At 42.1% G+C, this 16,445-nt stretch overlaps 2 protein-coding genes across 2 annotated transcripts in view; both read right to left on the bottom strand.

Annotated features, from left to right (window-relative positions):
* Positions 1–2,486, bottom strand: part of LOC109482279 (U3 small nucleolar RNA-associated protein 25-like) — a 3,280-nt gene extending 794 nt beyond the window's left edge. The window contains exons 1-2 of the mRNA XM_019784966.1: positions 2,296–2,486; positions 13–310 (exon numbers count right to left, since the gene is read on the bottom strand). Of these exons, the coding sequence (XP_019640525.1) occupies positions 13–310; positions 2,296–2,486 (489 nt within the window). The remainder of the gene's footprint in view (positions 1–12; positions 311–2,295) is intronic.
* A 4,023-nt stretch (positions 2,487–6,509) lies between these two features.
* On the bottom strand, positions 6,510–9,953 carry LOC109482278 (trichohyalin-like). Its single transcript, XM_019784965.1, has 5 exons — positions 9,695–9,953; positions 8,993–9,073; positions 8,311–8,394; positions 7,891–7,942; positions 6,510–7,299 (listed from the first exon to the last, which is right to left on the bottom strand). Exons 1-5 carry the CDS (start codon positions 9,951–9,953, stop codon positions 6,510–6,512), a joined length of 1,266 nt encoding a protein of 421 aa, XP_019640524.1.
* Positions 9,954–16,445: the final 6,492 nt, after the last annotated feature.

The following is a 16,445-nucleotide window of genomic DNA, read 5'->3' as shown; positions in this document are numbered from 1 at the left end:
CCTCTTGGCCACGGCATCCCTTTGGACCCCCGTCCCCGTCGCCTCCTTGACCACGCCCTCCTCTACCCTTTGGCCCCCCTTGGCCACGTCCTCGGCCCCTGAAGCCTTGGCCACGCCCTCCTCTACCCATTGGGCCCCCTTGGCCTTCTTCGTCCCCGTCGCCTCCTTGGCCACGCCCTCCTCTACCCTTCGGGCCCCCTTGGCCACGTCCTCGGCCCATAAAACCTCCTTGGCCACGTCCTCCTCTACCCATTGGGCCCCCCTGGCCTTCCTCGTCCCCGTCGCCTCCTTGACCACGCCCTCCTCTGCCCTTTGGGCCCCCTTGGCCACGTCCTCGNTACTAGTAGTAGTGTGTGTGTGTGTGTGTGTGTGTGTGTGTGTGTGTGTGTGTGTGTGTGTGTGTGTGTGTGTGTTTTGCAAAGGCCATTATGAATGGTTCTCGAGAATTGTAAATCTAATACGTTACCTGTCTGGGTTTGAAACTTAATTCGTGTCCTTGACGTAATTTTAGATTGCTTTCTACTCTTGCAAAAACAAATCCCATGTTTTACCCTTTTCCCTCCTACCTCAAGCTCTCAGCACAAAAGGCATGGCTTTGTTCTATAGGCCTGCGGCTCCATCAATCAACCTTGTACATTGTAGTCAAAATATTCATCAACCAACATTGTGAATTAGGTTTCAAGTAAAATTAAATTTGCCGTGGTGTCCTTGGACCAACAGGGACAAAATTGCAATTGCGTACAAAGATTAAAATCAAGTTAGAATGTTTCTCTCTCCCATGGGATACGCACGTAAGCTCCCACGAAATGCTGTCCTTGGACATCTATCTCTATGTAGAGTGAATGTTACCAGCAGAAGTAATTTCCCACTACTCCGGTGGCCAGATTCAAAGCTTGCTTTGATTTTCAAAAAAACATGATTAACTTCTGAGCGTGTTGATTTTATAAGATAAGGACTTTCCGTGTCCTGAATATTCCCACGAGAGGTCATTGAGTCTCAACTGCACCTTTAAAATCTTTGTTCGTAAGTATCAAAAAAGATGTGCATCATCATCTCACTTAGCAAATCAACAATAATGGTGTAGATAAGTATGGAGCCAACGTGCTCAGTTACCATTGCTTCTTTTCTCTAGTCTTTTCTTCCTCATGTCACAATATACGTTATGATAAAAATATCACACTGCCTTGAATCGAATCTTTCTCATTCTCTTCCCCCCACCCCTCTCTGTGCCCCTCTCTTGGTTTGTCTATCTCCTGCGTCTTGCAATCGTTCAACCTGATATCACCAAAAAACATATCTTATCTCGAGGCTAATCTTTGTGTACTGTTGTCGTTATCTATATAATCTAGATATTAAAGACTAGTTTAATTTTACTTTCATATATTGACATTAAAACAGTACAACACACGTGAGACACTGGCTGATGGTGTTGTGTCGAACACATAGAAACAAATATACAGGACAGACAATATTTTCACTTAAGTGGGGAAAGTCATGTTAAGTCCTTTACCAAGGGCACAAGATCGGGGGCATGTCAGGACTGGAACTCTGGACCTCTTGGTTCCGACTCGAGCACTCTGCCAGTGCACCACACGACCCCACAAGACTAGTTTCAATGTTTCATCATCATCACTTTATGCTTTTCATATGATAGTTATTGCAGACCTCAATTTTTTAAGTGTATATAAGGTAATTTATGTTTTATTATCATGTCTATGCTATGTTATGTCCCTATCTATTGTGTACTGTTGTCTGGGTTGTCATATTTATCTGATGGTCTACTGACCATTTTATATTTTATTATTACTAGATTCTCTAAGCTGTAGATTTTCCCAACATAAATACTAACCAAAGCCGTAGGTTGATGCACTGTGTTAAACACACACACACATATACATGTACACACAGACACAAGTAAATGTTTTGCGTTTACAGCTTTAATTTCTTCTGCTAAAGATTGTAGACATCATGGTTGAAATGAAAGCATACTAAGGCAGGTGTCCACGCCAGTGTTAGTTGTCATAGATAGAAAGTCCTAATACGTTCTCCAATCTAATAGTCGTTTTCTCCTCTTGCATTTCATTCAGATACCTGCTTGCCATTTCTAATTTCTATTAAGCTGAAGTTTCTACAACATCGTCTTATTCCTGCATTCATTTGTACCAATACCACAAGGGATTAGAAGCCAAGTTCGGTCCTATTCGTCAAATGTGTTCCTGATTCTTCTATGCTTCTTCTTGGCACAGCCATCCTGTGGTTTAGCCTTATTCATTCATGGGACCTCCTTGGCTGCGCCCTCGGCCACCGCGTTGTTGGCCACGTCCTTTTCCTTTTCCACGTCCTCCCTTACCCCCGGGGCCTCCTCGACCACGTCCCCCCTGGCCCATGGAACCTCCTCGACCACGTCCCCCCTTCCCCATGAAGCCTCCTTGACCACGTCCCCCCTGCCCCATGAAGTCACCTTGACCATGTTCTCCCTGACCCATGGGACCTCCTTGACCACGTCCCCCCTGGCCTATGGAACGCTGCTGACCACGTCCCCTTTTACCCATGGAACCCCCTCGACCACGTCCTCTCTGACCCATTGGACCACCTTGACCACGTCCCCCCTGACCCATGGAACGCCGCTGACCACGCCCCCCTTTACCCCTTGGACCCCCTTGACCACATCCGTCTTGGCTCCCGTCTTCCTCTTGGCCACGGCATCCCTTTGGACCCCCTTGGCCACGTCCTCGGCCCCTAAAACCTCCTCCTCTACCCATTGGGCCCCCCTGGCCTTCCTCGTCCCCGTCGCCTCCTTGACCACGCCCTCCTCTGCCCTTTGGGCCCCCTTGGCCACGTCCTCGGCCCCTGAAGCCTCCTTGGCCACGTCCTCCTCTACCCTTGGAACCCCGTTTACCACGCCCTCTTTCACCACTGTCTCTCCCTTCTTCCTCTGACTCGTCTTCGTCCTCAGGATCCTCCATATCTTGCTTGCCTCCTCTCCCACCTACATAGCTCTTTTGAAAACGGCCCTTGCCTCCCCCTCGCCCTTGCCCTCGCCATTCTGGAGGACCCCTTCTCTTGTTGCCTGCGTCTGTTTCATTCTCTCCCTCATCCTCAGTGGAGTCTTCAGGATCAAATCCCCTACGTTTCATCAGTCCCTTCCCTCGACCCTTACTTTTCTGTCCCTTCTTCTTCTTGCCCTTTCCTCTCCCTGCTCCACCACGCTTTTCGCCCTCTAGAGATTCATTTGATTCTTCCTCTTGTTCCTCATCAGATGATTCTGCGGCACCTTCGTCGTCCTCTTCTTCGTCATCTGACGTTTGTACGCCACCTTCTCCGTAGATCAGTGGCTTCAAACTGTTTGGAAAAATGAAAAAGGTATTTTCACGGCTTCAGGGCTTCTATGAGTTAATTAACTTATGTTTAAGGCAGCCTCGAGCAAATGCATTGTTACGATTACCGAATGTTAGCATTAGCACAATTGACTGACAAATTAATATGGCATCTTTACGTAGTAAATAACTAAACCCGAATATGCTAAAACATAAAAAGGGGTGTTTATTACAATTTATATCAATGGGTCTAGGGTTTATTAATATCAAAGAGATGAATATTTAAATTGATAGGATACAAACCTTGCTAGCAGGTTGTCATCGAGGTCGACTTTATCCAATGGAGAGTCGAGGATCTCCTCCAGGGTCTGGCCTGTTGATGCAAAAGGATCGAATGCTCACTGACTCTTAATACAAACCACATAGACAATGATTTTCCAAAAAGGTATGAAAACTTCGTTTACACGTTGGAAACTGATAATTGACCCTTTAACCCGTGACAAAATAAAACTCTACGAGCAGAACTATTTTTGTCATTTACATTTATTTTCTGAGGATTGGACAAAATTCATCATATACTTATCTAGACCATGTCTTCACACATACAAATAAAAGTAAACGAGCCGGTGAACAAATGAATAACCAATCAAATAAAAACGACCTGTCTGCAATATAAAATTGAAACTACATTATATATTTGACAGTTGTTCACAACGTCAAAGATGAGGCTCTCAGGGAATAGTTTTAGCCTTATTTTGATTTTGTAGCATTACAAAAGAAACCTGCCTACCTTGCTGGTCATCTTCAGCCTTTTTTTCTGGTGGCACGGCGATCTTCTTCTTTGAGACACTCTGCCTTTGTGCTTGAGGAGCAGATACCACCAGGGATACAAAAGCACAGAAGACCAACCCACAGAGAACACCCCGCAGGGTGTAAGAACGAACCATCGCTTTTGTGTCAAGTTTCTCTGAAACAGGAACAGATCAAACCTAGTCGTAGTCCGCGCTTGCTTCTTTTAAATGTTATCAAAACGTCGTGCATTTGCGTCATCATATGAACAGTTTAATTCTGTAGTAATTTCTACCCGTGTGGTCCAAACACTGAGGTATCCTCAAGGTCATTACAAACGACCTTCACTTTTAAAAAAGGATTCAAAACAACCTAGAGCTGCGTCATTGAAGTAATTGGATAAAGCTTTGCTTTTGCATCTACTTCAACTTTCATCTGCTTGACGTGTGGTCCAAACATTGAGATATCCTCAAGGCCATTAGAAACGACCTTCACGTTTAAGAAATGTCCAAAACAACCTTCAGCTGCGTCATTGAAGTAACTGGATACAAAATTGCTTTTGCATCTACTTAAACTTTCATCTACTTGACGTGTGGTCCAAACTTTGAGGTATCCGCAGGGTCATTAGAAAAGACCCTCACTCAAAACAACCTAGAGCTGCGTCTTTGACGTAACTGGATAAAGCTTTGCTTTTGCATCTACTTTGAATTTTTAAGGCCATGTAAAAGGAAATCAAAGTTCTTTGAACTGTGTGGGAGGTCCAAAGGCCATGTACAGCTTAGCTTGAGTCCATGTGTTGTATTTTTGTAGTAGGGAGATTATGGACATGTACTAAGTTTGATTTAGCTTTCCCGTGGGATTTATTGCGCTGCCTCTGATGATTATAGCACCGTATGATCGGATTTCACACATGGGAACAATGAATGGTGTTTTTTTATCAAATTTGAATCAAATCTACCATCGCGGGTTATTTTGTTTAAGTTTCTATTCAGTATTGTACTAAGATCCAACCCAAACGTGACTGATAAAACTATGAAAAGCCAAGTTATTTGACACGTAATTTCCCAACATGAAGTTGGTGTGAAGAAAAACTTTAAAAGATGCTTAAACAGTTTTTCTGTTATTTTTCAAAAGTGACATAAACCACCGAAAGACGCAGAACACTGTGTCGTGTGGCGTAACGGCAGCGTGGTCGGCTCAGAACCACGAGGTCTCGAGTTCGAATCCTGCCATGCCACCGATCTTGTGCCTTTGGGAAAGGCACTTTAAACGACTTTCCTCACTTAATTCAAATGAGTATTGTCCTCTGTGTTGGCGGTGTCATAATTAGAACTTGAAAACGTGAGTGTGCCGTCACCATGTCTTGTCATTAAATGTTGCAATAAAAATCCCCAGTTTTGTGCAGTAGGAAGAGGCTGCATAACACCAAACTGACATAGGAAGACAGATTTTGTATTAATATAAAGATGAATCAATATATATCCGTCACAGTTTTTTTGTAGTTTTACCAAACATTTGGCTTGTAACATATGCAAAGTAATATATACATAAGCTTTAAAAGTCTGTTCAATGGGGAAGCTTGCGTTACAATAAATCACTATATTATCAGATCTGAATGTTAAAAAATGTAATTTTTGTCACTATGTGTCCGGTACACGACGTCAGACAATATAGTATAGTATGTAGTAGTAGTAATAGTAGTAGTAATGATAGTAGTACTACTGGTAGTAAGCATGTAGAGTGCTTACATTTAAAAATTGATTATATCCACATTGTTCAATTGGTGAATGATATGTAAGGTTTGAAGTTTTAACCAAATCGTGAGTAAACATTTCCTGGTGGTTTTTATTTGTATGCAGACCTTATAACAATAGCTTTATAAAGCATTGCCAACTATACATGCTCACTCCAGAGAAATAATAACAAGAAACCAATATGTCATGTTTGTGGTTTATTTCTGATTGTGGTGCGACTTGTGTGTTGCTTTTTTTTGTCGTTGCTAAGCTGCAGCACACAGTGCATTATATCATAACGTAAAGATAAAAATTATTTTGACACTGCCTTATACAAACGAAGGAGAACAAGTCTTCTAATGGCACTATAATTTTGCTAGATTTGCTGCCATGCATTTTAGGTGAAATTTGGTCATGGTGGATTGCCCTTTTGTAAAAGCTTATCATTTGCAGAAAATTCTACATATCTACTAATTCCCCTTCAGTGTACTATAATTCATCATTTCTTTCAGTTCCGAATCTAAAAACTAAAACAAAGCTTTTATGTGCTTGAAAATACGATACTGCCTAAGCACTGCGTAATTTTGTCATTCATTTGTCAATCACAACTCGCTTTTCCTCATCAATATCTGAGTCATTTTAGGACCCAGTTCTTTTCAGGCCTTTACATTTACCAGCAACAAGGTTTCTTTCGTTTGCGTGAACGATTGGCTTTCCGTGCTTTGATCTTGTAATTGTCGTCATCAAGTCCCAAATCGTCCAATATGTCGTCCAATATGTCGTCCACCCATTTCCCTCGACGTCGTTTCTTGCTTTCCTTTCGATTGATCTTGTCATCATCAAGTCCCGAATCGTCATGTTCACTGCTTTCGTCCAAGATGTCGTCTATCCATTTCCCTCGACGTCGTTTCTTGCTTTCCTTTCGACTGATCTTGTCATCATCAAGTCCCGAATCGTCATGTTCACTGCTTTCGTCCAAGATGTCGTCTATCCATTTCCCTCGACGTCGTTTCTTGCTTTCCTTTCGACTGATCTTGTCATCATCAAGTCCCGAATCGTCATGTTCACTGCTTTCGTCCAAGATGTCGTCTATCCATTTCCCCCGACGTCGTTTCTTGCTTTCCTTTCGACTGATCTTGTCGTCATCAAGTCCCGAATCGTCATGTTCACTGCTTTCGTCCAAGATGTCGTCTATCCATTTCCCCCGACGTCGTTTCTTGCTTTCCTTTCGATTGATCTTGTCATCAAGTCCCGAATCGTCATGTTCACTGCTTTCGTCCAAGATGTCGTCTATCCATTTCCCTCGACGTCGTTTCTTGCTTTCCTTTCGACTGATCTTGTCATCATCAAGTCCCGAATCGTCATGTTCACTGCTTTCGTCCAAGATGTCGTCCATCCACTTCGCTCGACGTCGTTTCTGACTTTCTTTTCCATTCTTCGCGCTCTTCCATTTTGGGGCCCTGTGGACGTCAGAACACACAAAAAAAAGTTGTATGTATATCGGTGCACCGTTTACGTTTACTACATCGTTTTTCGGTAATCCTAAATGTTAGACAAAACAACATAACAAAAGATCAGAAAAAGACCGTACGCAAGTCCAGTTTTAGAATGCATGTTGGTGTGTAAGTTTAAATAAAAGGTATGACGTGCAATATGTTACTGTGCCAGTGTTCTTCGTTGGTGGTTGTAAGGTTTTAATGCTGTGTGATTTTGAACTAAGTTGTTCTTGACAGGACCAAATACCGACAAGGAAGCAATACAGCTAGCTGATTCTAATACTATACGAACTTACTATCCAAAGGTCGTACGGCGGATGTCGCCCGGCATCTAAATTCCCTAGCAAATGTGTTAATGAATTCGAAGTTGGAGGCTTAAAGGTGGACCCACTGCAAAACCTAAACTTTGCCAACCGGTCGCTGGTTGTTCAATGCTATGGTTTGTCAGACAAGTTAGGAAACAGACCTTTTACGAATACTTTAAGGTGTGCTTAAACATATTGTTTTCTTTAGTGAAAACACTTATAGCAACCGTGTCAATCTTCTCTTGCTTACCTTTCCTTGAATTTCTTTCTTCTCTCTCTCTTTTTCTTCCCATCCGAGATATCTGTAAACGGGAAAGCATATAATTATATAAACTTGCTCTTAGGCTTCAAAACATCAACACTTGGAAAAGTTAAATGTCAAAGTATGTTCATTGTATTCATTTATTGAATGCATCGTGTTAATCCCTATACAGCATTACCACAACATCAACAGTACACAATGTCATATTGTCTTATTTTAATTGTGCAATGTCCTGCATTTTATCAGAACGTCCACCATTGGTTGTGAAAGCACATTCTTTTCATGCTACATAGTCTTTGTAAGTTAGTAGCATAGAATGTTATATGTACATATCCACACTTGCATCTTGTCCAATTCCTATGCAAAACAGTTTATAATATCTACCGTTACTAAGAAAATGTTACGTACCTTTCTTCTCATATTTCGACTCCGTTTCTATCTCATTGCTGTCCGCGTCATCCTCGACCAAAGCCATACGCTTCAATGTTGCAGCTTAAGAAAAATATGAGATATTTATCCGTAAATGATTTCTCTGGTTGGTCAATGATTAAAAATCATAGTTTTCCTATTACCAGCCGCTTAGCTTCCGTGCATAGTGAACCACATTAGATCACAATTAAAACCAGTCATAAATGCCATGATGAATATGACAGATAATCATCGAAACGTCGGCCCTATAGCTAGTATACAAGTGGTTGTGAATGAAGAACTTTGATGTTCAGACGAAGAGATATTTTAAGGCTTAATTTTTTTATATGTGTGTTCAGGGTTTGGGTTCACACAGAGTACACTACATACAGCACAGACATTGTACACGTATAAAATCTAAAACCAAATTTCACTTGGATGGGATGCTGTAGGGTGATATTATTCGTAAAAAGGTATTTGCTCAAATACAACTGCCACTAGAAGTTTATACTTTTAATTGTGACAATTCGTACATTACAAAATTTGGTAAATACAGAACTAAGGTACACAAGATTTGCATTTGATTGTAGGATTTTTGGATATCACAAAAATTTACTAGAATTCCTAGCTGACCATACGAATATCTTTTTATATACCTCTGCTAAAACACGAAGATCTGTACCTGTCTCTTCGTTTGTCTCCTCCAGCTCTTTTACTTTGCTGTCCACGCCGTCCATACGCTTGCCCAGCTCTGCAACCTTATCTGTTTGAGATAGGAGATAGTAGGCATAACATATCTGTTACTTTCAATGCAAGAAAATTATGGCAAATTTTTTCAGCATTCTGAATCCTGTGCGCTAAACAATCAAAGACAACTTTCAAACTGCATTAACCTCGCGTGGTGACTAATCTCTATGGGCGGGTGTCCTTGGAGTGTTTCGGTCCTATGGTTCGTTCCACACGGCCTCTGCACCGGCAGTCTATCGTTTTGGACGGCATTTCTGATTACTGCCGTCCCATAGACCTAATAAAAAACCCCATAGGGTGGGAGGCTTGGCTGACAGGCACACTCTTAGCACCGAAGAGTTCGAGGAGCCACGACGGCCTGTTCACCAGGCTACTTTAACCAATCGACTGTCAATAGGTTGACATATTGCAGTATTTAAGCACGGTTCTGGACAGTCCACGGGTATCCAGAGCGGTGATTGTGGTAAGTCTACGTTCTGGATATGCAGAGACTATCCAAAACGGTGCCTAATTCTAACCTAAACCGATTACCTTCGGTACTATAGTACAATCTGACTGATGAAGCCAATAATAAAATTCTAGGTTTGGCTAGCTATAGTAATCCGAGCAAAGCCATCTAATATAATGGGAGACCAACCTGTGATTTTTTCGAGTCGTTCATCCATGATCGTCAGAAGTTTCAGCAACTTGCCGTCACCCGACGTTGCCGCCGGCGGTCCCACTGCTTCGGACGGACCGACGAGTTGTTCATTCACCATCGTCGGCAGTTTCCAAAACATGTCTTGGTCTGACATTGCCTCCGAGAGTTTGGTTGCATTGAACGAAGCACCAAGACACCCTGTCTCCAGGAGGGCCAGTAGCCAGAGCATGGTTACCATGACCTTCATGGGGACCATGGTCTTTTAGTTCTCCTTCTCACTGAAAAAAACTTTGAATATTTTTCCGGATGCCAGTGGAAAATCTAGGAATAGGTCTGCCCCACTGCTTAACTTCTGAACGTTTATATACCGTCCTATGAACATGAAGAGTTTCAAAGGTGTTTGTTGGCTACCTTCAGGAAAAGGCTTGACTGATTTGCTCCATGATTATGGCGATTACTGGATCATCACGTTAACCTGAATACATGCTTTGTTCTGAACATTTTTCTCCACAAAATAATCATCTTGGGAGCTTGAAAACGTCATTAGCAGTGAACGCTTATTATTTTGTTTCCCATGGTGATTCATAATATCTGGGTGCTCGTAGTCTAGCTAGGATTATGATTCTGAATGAGTTCGGTAAAACTCGGGCTGTGGGAACGAGGCAAATGATTATTGTGATTACTTTACGGATTTTGAGTTAGAAACTGAAGGTTCTGGGTTTGAATCCATGGAAGTCTCCAGGTGAAAAATGGGTACAAAACTTCGGTTTGGGACGTCCTCTCGGACAGGACATAAAGTTGGAGGTCCCGTGTTTGAGGACACATGTCGAGCGTATTATAGAACCCAACAAAATTATCGATACTTGTTGAATAATATCGTTCATCATCATTATCCGTCGTCCCAGATGGGCCAGGTATCTTTAGTGGGAAACATTCCATGGCTAATACAATACACGGTGATCAGATCATCAGTGCACTTTTTCAGTATATGACAACGTACGAAGATTTAATGATGCTATCAATATATCATGATAATGATAATGCTGAAACATTAGATATAGGTAATTTTTCCCTTAATTTGTTTGGGTCATGCACGTGATAGATACCACACGCTTTGTTGGGATACTATTTGAAAAAAATCGTTATGGACAACCATCAACTTTCCCGTTAATCGTGTGCGTATTGACCTTGTTTCAGATCACTTAAACGTTTATTCTGTGTGTGTCATAATAACAGTATCTTGCTTAGTGTAGATGCTTGTGAGAAAAAAGGCACGTAGGTCTTATTTAATGCTTTAATGTGTTTTATTTGTAAACATATTCAGGCGCGTAAGCGTTACAACGAAGAACGGCTGATACTATAGTCGATCTGCTAATCCAGGTTCAGGTTAATTTGAAACTTCATAAGCCGTCAAGCCCAAGTCAAACATTGAGATCTTTCTATCCGGTCAAACCAAATTTGAGTTAAATTTGAGCCAAAATTTACCCTCCAACACGTATTGCTGACATGCTCTCGAAAACACTATCCAATCACAGGCCAAATAAGGCCGAACGTTCCGCCCATACCAGACTGTTTAAAACCTTTTGAAACATGTGCAGCTTGAGGGTGCTGGAGTATGTACCCTGGCGACTAAGGTGCTCAGTTTGCTGCAGTGATTTGGTATTTTTTCCTAGCCATCATTAGGATTTTCCTCAGCCGTCACGCCATTGCTGTTAAATTTTGGCGGTCAACTTAAGATTGATCGAAAATATGTTTATCCGAACATTTGTGGCAGATTCAATAACTTCGATAATATCCCACCGATCCCAGAAGGACCTCCTTGTGGGGGTTCGTCATTACCACCCCACATATCCTCCTGGCGTCCTCCTCGGGAGCGAATGCCGGGGCCAATTCCCCTGGAAGGTGGTTTCTCAGCACGTCTGCCCGGACCTGGTCCCCGGCTTTTCAGATCACCTACAGAATAAAGGGATCACAATGTTGCGCGTTTCCATATTTACCATTGTCAACAATATGATGAATACTGCCTTTGCGGCCACACAAAGATCTACTTGAAAATTAGGTATAACTAACGTTAACCCGCCCATCGGTGTAACACATCAGATTCGCAAACTATCTACACTGTACGTGATGTAAGAGAGTTCCACTCTAAGAAAGATTTAGGAACGAAACAAGTCATATAACGTTGGCCAACACTGTTATAATGGACTTGGGCAACACTATCCTGATTGTTTCCAGAGACACCACCGCAGACTACGTACACCATAAATCACCTTCCGTAGAAGGTAGTAACGAAAAATGGTTGTGTTCTAACAATTCATCTAGACGTTTGAATTTATCGGATCCAGAATTAAATTGTGGTGCTAAGAGCCAAACCAGTTGGAATTTTTTTGCATGTTATATATACGTCTCTCCCATCATTTATTTACTATGTGTCAAGAAGATACTATTAGCCTTACCTTTTCCCTTCACCTGTTTTTGCAGGTCGTTCACCTGATTCCAAAGGTGTTCGATTGTAGTCTTCATGCTCCTCATCTGATTCTTTAGCCCGGACATGGTGGCTGTTAAAGAGAGATAATTCGAAGTTAATACTACTGAACATACAAAGAAGCTGTGTAGTAGCCATAGTGGGTGATTACATGTAGCAGACCTAGTTAGTCCCTGTTTTATTACGAACTATGCTCAGGCTTGTTTCTGGATAGCCCAAGCCTATCCAGAACCGTGCCTGGGTCAAATATACCCTACCCCTGGAAGGCCGCTGTCCCTTGCGGTCGTTTCCGGATGGTTGTGGTGGTCGTGCCGGTGCTGGCCGTGAGCTCTGCCGAGACGGTGGTTTCTCAGCACGTCTGCCCGGACCTGGTCCCCGGCTTTTCAGATCACCTATAGAATGAAGGGATCACAATGTTGCGCGTTTCCATTTTTACTATTGTCAAGAATATGAATACTCACTTTGCAGCCACACAAAGATCTACTTGGAGATTAGGTATAACTAACGTCAACCAACCCATCGGTGTAACACATCAGATTCGCTTACTATCTAGATGATGATGCCCTTACTGTACGTAAAGTTAAAGAGTTCCACTCTAAGATAGTTTTAGGAACGAAACAAGTTATGTAATGTTGGCCAACACTGTTATTAAGGACCTGGTTAACACTCTCCTGATTGTTTCCTGAGACACCACCGCAGACTACGTACAACTTAAATCACCTTCCGTAGAAGGTAAGAGGTAAAGAAAAATGGTTGTGTTCTAGCAATTCATCTGGACATCTAAATTTATCGGATCCATAAATTGTGGTGCTATTGGTGAAAAAATACAGAGCACAAGCTCGTATTCAACCCCGAGCTTGTGCCTTGGCCACGTCTTAGGGCCCTAAAACCTCCTTGGCCACGCCCTCCTCTACCCATTGGGCCCCCTTGGCTACTCTCTTCTTGGTCCCGTCGCCCCCTTTGCCACGACCTCCCCTACCCTTTGGGCCCCCATGGCCTTCTTGGTCCCCGTCGCCTCCTTGGCCACGCCCTCCTTTGCCTTTTGGGCCCCCTTGGCCACTTCCACGGCCCCTTAAGCCTCCTTGGCCACGTCCTCCTCTACCCTTGGAACCCAGTTGTTCCTCTTCTGACGTTTCTACGCCACCTTCTCCATAGATCAGTGGCTTCAAACTGTTTGGAAAAATGACCAAAAAAGTATTTTCACGGCTTCAGAGCTTCCATGAGTTGATTAAATTATGTCTAAGGCAGCCTCAAGCAAATGCATTTTTACGATTACTGAATGTTAGCATATTAACCATAATGGACTAACAAATAAATATGGCATCTTCATGTAGTAAAAAACTAAACCCGAATATGTTAAAACATACAAAGGGGTGTTTATCACAATCTGCATCAATGGGTGTAAGGTTTACGATTATTAATATGACAGAGATAAATACTAGTATCAAAATTAATAGGATACAAACCTTGCTAGCAGGTTTTCATCTAGGTCGAGTTTAGCAAGTGGGGAGTCGAGGGTCTCCTCCAGGGTCTGGCCTGTTGATGCAAAAGGATCGATTGCTCACTCGCTTTCAAAACAAAACACATAGGCAATGATTAAAAAAAAAAGAAGTTATAAAGACTTTGTGTACACGTTTGGAAGGTACTGATAATTGACCCTTCAACCCGTGATAACACGCAATTTGTCTCATTCACATTTATTTTCTTTTGGATAGGGAGCCTGAAAAAAACCCAAGAAGTCGAGGGAGGCCTAGGATAAACTACATCGACCTCAAAACAGACACCAGCCTAACAGAAGTAGGGGAAATCCGGTCTCTGATGGAGGACAGAGAGGGATGGCGCATGCTTTCAAGTTTTGTTCGAGCGGGGGCTCGACTACAGTAAGTAAAGTGGACAAAAGTCATCATGCACTTATTTAGGCCATATCCTCAAACATGCAAATAAAAGTAATATAAATGACAACAAAAAATAACATAGTAATAAAAAATGATAACAAAACGGTGCACAGATGAATAACCAATCAAATAAAAACAACCTATCTGCAAATTGAAACCACATAATATATTTGACAGTTGTTCACAAACGTCAAAGATGAGGTTCCACCGAGAATTATTAGCCTTATTTTGCTTTTGTAGCATTACAGGACAAACCTGCCTACCTTGCTGGGCATCGTCATCTTTGGCGTTTTTTTCTGGCGGCACGGCGATCTTCTTCTTTGAGACACTCTGCCTTTTTGCTTGAGGAGCAGATACCACCAGGGATACAAAAGCACAGAAGACCAACCCACAGAGAACACCCCGCAGGGTGTAATAACGAACCATCGCTTTTTTTGTCAAGTTTCTCTGTTACAGAAACAGAACAAAACTATAGTCGTAGTCTGCGCTTGCTCTATTTTAAATGTTATCCAAACGTCGTGTATTTGCGTCATCATATGAACAGTTCAATTCTGCTGTAATTGCTACCCGTGTGGTCCAAACACTGAGGTATCCTCAAGTTCATTACAAACGACAAACTATTCAAGTTAGCCTGAATAGATGCTTTGTTTTGAGAATTTTCCCTCACAAAATAATCATCTTGGGAGCTTGAAAACGTCATTTGCAGTGAACACATTAGATTGTTTTTCATGGTATGTCATTAAACCTAGGTGTTCTTAGTTTTAATCTAGCTACGATTATGATTCTGAATGAGTTTGGTAAAACTCAGTCTGTGGAAACGAGGTGTTATTGTGGTTACGTTACGGGTTTTGACTTAGAATCTGAAGGTTATGGGTTTGAATCCTTGGAAGTCTCCAGGTGGAAAATAGGTACAGAGCTTCGGTTTGTGACGTCCTTTTGGATAGGACATAAAGAGCGAGATACTGTGTTTGAGGACACGCATGTCGATCGTATTTTAGAACCCAAAAAATTATCGATAATTGTGGAATAGTATCACTCATCATCATTATCCGTCGTCCCAGAGGGGCGAAGTATCTTTAGTGGGATACATTTCATGGCTAATACAATATACGGCGATCAGATCATCAGTGCACTTTTTCAGCACGTGACAACGTACGAGGATTCAATTATGCTATCAATATATAATGTAGATAATAATGTTCGAAACACTAAGTATGGGTAATTTTCCCCTTAATTTGTTTGGGTCAAACTCATGCAAGTTATAGATACCTTGCACTTCGTTAGGATAATAATTGCAAATAAATGTTATTAAAGTGTAGGATTATAGACAGCCATCAACACTCCCGTTAATCATGTGCGTACTGACCTTGTTTTAGATTACGTAAAAAAAGTCTATTCTGTGTCTGCCAGAAAAATAACAGATAGTTACTGCCCACGGCACGTGTTTTTTTTTTTTATATTCGTCTTGTGTTTTCCTTAATGTTGAAAGCTTATTATCCGTCAAGACCGGAGTTGATTTCCTAGTTCTAGATTGCCATTATGGAGGCATTTGAGACGTCAGATTACAAGTACATGTTATCCCACAACCTAAAATCGATTTCCTAATATTTAGCAAATGTCGGCTCAGTACATTGCATCGTGTAGCTTGTGAGGAAAAAGACAAGGAGGTCTTATTTCATGCTTTAATGTGCTTTTATTTGTAAACATGCTCAGGTGCAGTACATTGATAAACGTTACAACGAAGAACGGTTGATACTATAGTCGATCTGCTAATCAAGGGATAACTGAACTGTCATTAGCCGTTAAACCCATCATTGAGAACCTTCCCCCGACCACGAACCAACCTCGGTTGGCTTATGTTCGGAAGCAAGTCTGACCAGATGTAAGTCACGCCGATTTTTCTATGCGGATCGAACCGAATTTGAGTTAAATTTGAACCCAAATGTACCCTCCAACACGTATTGCTGACATGCTCTCGAAAACACTAGCCAATTACAAACCAAATATGGCCGAACCTCCCGCCCATACCAGACTGTTTTAAACCTTTTGAAACATGTGCAGCTCGAGGGTGCTGGGGTATGTACCCTGGCGACTAAGGTGCTCAGTTTGCTGCAGTGATTTGGTATTTTTTCCTAGCAATCATTAGGATTTTCCTCAGCCGTCATGCCATTGCTGTTAAATTTTGGCGGTCAAGATTGATCGAAAATATGTTTATCCGAACAACTGTGGCAGATTCATTAACTTCGAGAATATCCCACCGATCCCAGAAGGACTTTCTTGTGGGGGTTGGTCGTTACGACTCCACATATCCTCCTGGCGTCCTCCTCGGGAGCGAATGCCGGAGCTCCTACCCATGGAAGGCGGCTGT

Source organism: Branchiostoma belcheri, unplaced genomic scaffold, assembly GCF_001625305.1.
Source record: "Branchiostoma belcheri isolate BF01 breed outbred unplaced genomic scaffold, Haploidv18h27 scaffold6, whole genome shotgun sequence".
Taxonomy (NCBI): domain Eukaryota; kingdom Metazoa; phylum Chordata; class Leptocardii; order Amphioxiformes; family Branchiostomatidae; genus Branchiostoma; species Branchiostoma belcheri.
The sequence above is the reverse complement of the archived record's forward strand: the minus strand, read 5'-3'. Positions and strand labels throughout refer to the sequence as shown.

Bases quoted from the DNA above. Each gene is read 5' to 3' on its own strand.
- LOC109482278 (XM_019784965.1), bottom strand. From the start codon at position 9,953: ATGGTCCCCATGAAGGTCATGGTAACCATGCTCTGGCTACTGGCCCTC. The intron at 9,074-9,694 runs GTTGGTCTCCCA...TATCTCAAACAG, and splicing joins ACGACTCGAAAAAATCACAG to ATAAGGTTGCAGAGCTGGGC. The intron at 7,300-7,890 runs GTAAGCAAGAGA...TGACGTCCACAG, and splicing joins AGAAAGAAATTCAAGGAAAG to GGCCCCAAAATGGAAGAGCG.